Raw genomic sequence first — 5,094 nt, forward strand, 5'->3', positions numbered from 1 at the left:
AAACAAACACCACAGCACCAGCTCCCGCCACAACCCAGGTGTCCAGCCCAGCGCTGGTGACCACCACAACGACAACGGCTACCACAGCACAGAGCAGCAGCCCAGGTAACCCTGTCCATTCTCCCTCCCCGGATCCCTCTGTGCTCCTGATCTCCCTTGCCAGAGCTGCTTGCACTGCAGGGACTCTCCTGCACAACCTAAAGCGAGGATGCAAACAGAGCATGGGGAAGAGCTGGCAAATGGGGCAGCTGTGCTTTGAGTCCAGCAACTCTGCAGCCATTGCTGGTTTAAGGACACTTTTTGCAGAGGGATTGTCTCCCACTGCAACCAGGGACAACATCCTCAGGGATCATTCTGCCTTCACCCCTTCAATTCCTGCGTGGGTAGTACCAGAGCTGTTACCTAGACATACTCTGGGTTTTGTAAGATAATCAGAAGAAATGGGAATATGATCATTTGCAGTGGAGGCAGCTGGGTCTCCTGTGGAGCTCCTGCCCAACCTCCTGTTTCCACTTCCCTGCCTCCCTGTTATCCCTGTTTTAACACTCGAGGTGGGGCCATGTCCAGGCCCCAGTACTTTTCTCATGAACTGCACTTCTCACACATGTGTCTCCTTCCTTCACACCCACAGCTCCAGTGGCCACCTCAATACCTCCACCACGTAATGCTCTTCTGTGGCTCTTCTCACATTGCAAATTTGTGGTCTGTCTGTCTCCCTGCTGCACATTTCTCTAAATTTGTCTTTTGTCTCTATGACAATATCACTGCACGTGTGAGTGACCTTTTTCAAGCAGAATATAAAATGGATTTTCATCTTTAAAGGTCATGTCTTGTAGGATTTATGTTCAGAGCTTGTGCTCACCTTCCTACAAAGACACTTTTAGGACTATCTGTGTGTGCTTAACAGGAATTATGTCATTTATGCTGGCAGGAACACTAAAGCTTTTTGCAGCTATGTTTTTACTTAAGACTTTTCTCAGTAGCCTGAAGTGCTCATTTCAGTCTGAGACCAAAAAATTACTGTTTTCTAGAAAACTTGCAACTTATTTACCTTCCAAAGACCTTAGAGGAATAAGGAGAAGCAGCAGAGTAATTGATGAGAGGCTGTTGAGGAGGGTATTTCCATTTCAGCTGTCATGGCACCTCCCAGAATTGACCTCAACTCTAAAAAGGGGCAGAAAGCATCCAGGTGTTACCAGCCCAGCCTGAAGAGGGTAGTCTGACACCATGGCTGGAAATACACCTCTGAGGGAATTCCAAATCTAACATGAAAGCAAACCTAAAGCAAAAACAAATATTAGTTTTGATTCAGCTCCTATAGACTATCCCCTGCAGTCAGCAGGGGACCTGCTCTGCAATAGCTGTGCATGAGACACAGCTCAACTACACTTTTGCAGAGGTTCCTGTGAGTAAATTTCTTTTCCATTTCTTTCTGCAGCACCTTATTTTTGTGGTGGCTCAGTCTCAGATTCCTCTGGGGTGCTGCAGAGTCCCAACTATCCTGGAAATTATCCGAACGACGCTGACTGTGTATGGGAAATTCAAGTACGGAACAATTTCCGTGTAACGCTCACATTTAGAGACATTGTGTAAGTAAAACATTGATTCCCTAGGCAAATATCAACATCAAAACTTACTTGAGAAGTCTGAAATCTTACCTGAAACAGGCAACCTTCCCAATTTTAAAGATACTTCCAATAACATCCACAGCTGGAAGACCAGATCAAAATCTGTATTGCTGTTGCATTTTTTACCACTTTTTGCCAAAGCTGCATAAAAGCCAAATTAAATTTGTGCTGAGAAAAGTTCAAATGCTGAAAGACTTTATCACATGTTAGGCAGTGAAATCAGAGTTTCTGAAATGGATTTGACAAGGTGCTGATGTTTTTCTACCAGGATGCAAAGCGGGACGTGCCAGCATGACTACATTGAAGTCTATGATGGACCTGTCCACTCTTCCCCTCTTCTTGGGAGATTCTGTTCTGGTTCCTTTCCCACATACGTGTCCTCTTCAAACATGATGAGTGTTTGCTTCCACAGCGACTCCAGATACTCCTTCAGAGGGTTTCAGGCTCACTACTCCTCCATTCCAGCAAGTCACAACACCAGTAAGTTCCTGGCCAATGCTTCTCAACAGACAAGCCTATTTATTGCTTTTAATTGCAAAATAAACACCTGTGTAAATTTAAAGATATTTTTGGAAAATGAGTGATGTGCGTGAAATACAGTGGGTTGGGGTGGGAACTGCCTGACTTCTAAATTAAGAAAAAAAACTGCCTCTCATCATTACCAAATTCCTAAAATCACAAATAAATCCGACCTTCCTCTTCCACCAGCCATTCAGTGCTTGCCAGACTACATGCACGTGGTGGTCAGCAGACGCTACCTCCAGTCTCAGGGCTACTCAGCACGGAGTGTCACCCTGAGCGACAACCGCTGCAGACCGACTGTCACGGCACGGGAGGTTGTGTTCAACATTCCCTACAGCGGCTGTGGGACCGTACAAGAGGTACACCCCCTGCTTTGGACACTCTGTTGCCTGTCTAAGCTTAGCAAAACTTATATAAAATGTGACAAAAGCGCAATTCCCCATTTTAAATTGCATGGTTAAACAGGAGAACAACGACACAATCAACTACTCCAACACCATCAGGGTTGCATCTTCCGGGTACATCATCAAGAGGAAAAAGAACATCAACTTGCATGTCAGCTGCAAGATGCTGAGGAAGAGCTGGCAGCAGGTGATGTACGCTGCTGAGGACACTGTGGATGTGGACGAGTACCAGTTTGGAAGATACGACATGAACATCACCTTCTACGATTCCCCGGCGTTCCTGCGGCAAGTGCGCAGCTCTCCCTACTACATCGACCTCAACCAAAACCTGTACCTCCAGGCTTGTCTCCACAGCTCGGACCCAAACCTGAAGGTGGTCGTGGACACGTGTGTGGCATCCCCTGACCCTCGTGATTTTAACACACAGGCCTATTACTTAGTCAGGAATGGGTAAGAGCTTTCTTCAAGTTGTTGGAAGCAGCACACCAAATTATTTATTATTTATATTATTTATTTATATTATATTATATTAATTTATTATATTGATTTATATTAATTTATATTATTCTATAGAAATTTTTATTAATTTATATTATATTAATTTGTATTAATTTGTATTATATTAATTTATATTATATTATATCATATTGTATATCATATCATATTATATCATATAATATCATATTATATAATATATCATATATCAGATATCTTATAATATAATATAATATATTATTATTATTATTGTTGTTGTTATTATTGTTATTATTGTGTATTTATGTATATATGTATTTAAATTATTTATTGCTTTAAATAATGCAGCCAGTCTGAATGGGGCTAGAACTCACCATCAATGGGCTGTGAAAAGTGGTCTTTGGTTTATTTTATTTTTACAGTATAGGCCTGGAAGTGAGAAATTGTATTTACGCCTCACTGTCATTTCATTTCACTTACTCCGTCCTTGTCCTGTGAGCAAAATTCAAAGCAGCGGGAGAAAAGTAGATGAGACAGTGAAAACTGGCAGTTGGAATTGTCATCCTAGGAGTTAAATATTTTAGTAAAACTAGTCAAGCATTAGACTAATTTTTATGCCTTGTATAACACTGACACTACTAACAGTCTGTTGTTCCCTCTTCACCACCTACAATGTCTTTCTCTTGGAAAAACAGGAGTTGCCAATACTCCAGCTGCTTCACAGTACTTCGAAAAGTCTATATTTTTGAAGTCCATACTATGCTATGAAAGTTACATTTTTATCCCACTGCTTTCCAAGCACCTGACTATGATATAATTCAGTTTTAATCAGAATTTTGCAGGAACTCATAAGAATAAATCAAATAATTTGAATTTTAATTTTGCAAGAATGTGAAGTGTGCATCCATGAAGACTAATTCCCTTTTTTTTGCTCCTTTCTAGGTGTCCCAGAGATTCTTCCTATGCCACATACTTCTCCCCTTCCAGCCACTTTGCTCGGTTCAAATTCAATGCCTTTGAGTTCATGAGCCGGCAGCCGTCGGTGTACCTCAAGTGCCAGATGCTGGTCTGCAGGCTCGGGGACCGCTCCTCCCGCTGCTACCGGGGCTGCAGCTCCAGGGCCAAGAGAGACACCAGCTCTGCTGAGGAACCCGTGGAAGTGGTGGTTGGGCCCCTTCAGCTCCGAGAAGGGGATGCTCCGAGGGGGAACACCGGGAAGGACCAGTAAATTTCTCTCACGTTCGCTCTAGGATGACCAACGGGCCTCGAGAAAAGGCACAGCTCTGTCGCCTGTCACTGAAATCTGCTTTTGACAACTTTGCCCTAAAAAGGATCAACACTTTGCAAGCTTCTGCTTTCACCCTTTTCAATTTTATTTTTTAAAGGTGTAACTTCTCTGGCTGTCCCAAAGGAGAGTTGCCTGTAATCCCTTTTAGTGCTATAACTCCTTGAATTGTGCTAATTAGCTCCAGTCTGATTGTGAATTTGATGGCACTTGGGGATATTTTTTGTTGGTGGACTTATCTGTGCTAGTTTAATGGCAGGACTCGATAACCTTAAAGGTCTTTTCTAACCTAAATGATCCCATGATTCCATGATAGCCATCTGGGAGCAAATTCCCAGCTTTCCTGAGAAATATTTCATTCCCTCAGTTGTTTCTGCTTATGAAGTTTACTTAGTTGAGTTGTTATCCCTGCTAATATGAAGCCTGTCCAAATAGTTGAAAGCAATGAATCTGTGAGTTTGCTTATTTCTGACTTTGATCTGGGAGCCATCCCTTTAATACTGGAGATCTTTGTGCCTTGATCTTCAATATGCTGAAATCAAACCCTAAAAACTTTCACTCATAGGGCTGGGCTCCTCTAGCAACCAGAATTGTGGCTATACAATATTCTAATTGAGTATTGCTTCTAGTGCTATATTTCTTATTGAAACAATAATGGGTCTGTGCTTATTTATAAAATGCAGAGATTTCCAAGCTAAAATTAATCTGTTCTGTGAGCAGTATAATTTATAATCGAAAGAAGGAATGTTTACAAAGCAATAAATCTATTTTGACTCTCAAA

The 5,094-nt window shown here is 42.0% G+C and overlaps 1 protein-coding gene across 1 annotated transcript; it reads left to right on the forward strand.

Annotated features, from left to right (window-relative positions):
• Positions 1-5: 5 nt before the first annotated feature.
• Positions 6-5,094, forward strand: LOC117244657 (deleted in malignant brain tumors 1 protein-like; the record flags this gene model as incomplete). The annotated part of the gene is made up of 6 exons (XM_033515728.1): positions 6-105; positions 1,439-1,589; positions 1,897-2,108; positions 2,337-2,509; positions 2,616-3,004; positions 3,971-5,094. Coding segments are annotated over 6 exons (1,311 nt in total), but the record flags the coding sequence as incomplete, so codon positions are not given.

Source organism: Parus major, chromosome 6 (genome assembly GCF_001522545.3).
Source record: "Parus major isolate Abel chromosome 6, Parus_major1.1, whole genome shotgun sequence".
In the NCBI taxonomy this organism is placed as follows: domain Eukaryota; kingdom Metazoa; phylum Chordata; class Aves; order Passeriformes; family Paridae; genus Parus; species Parus major.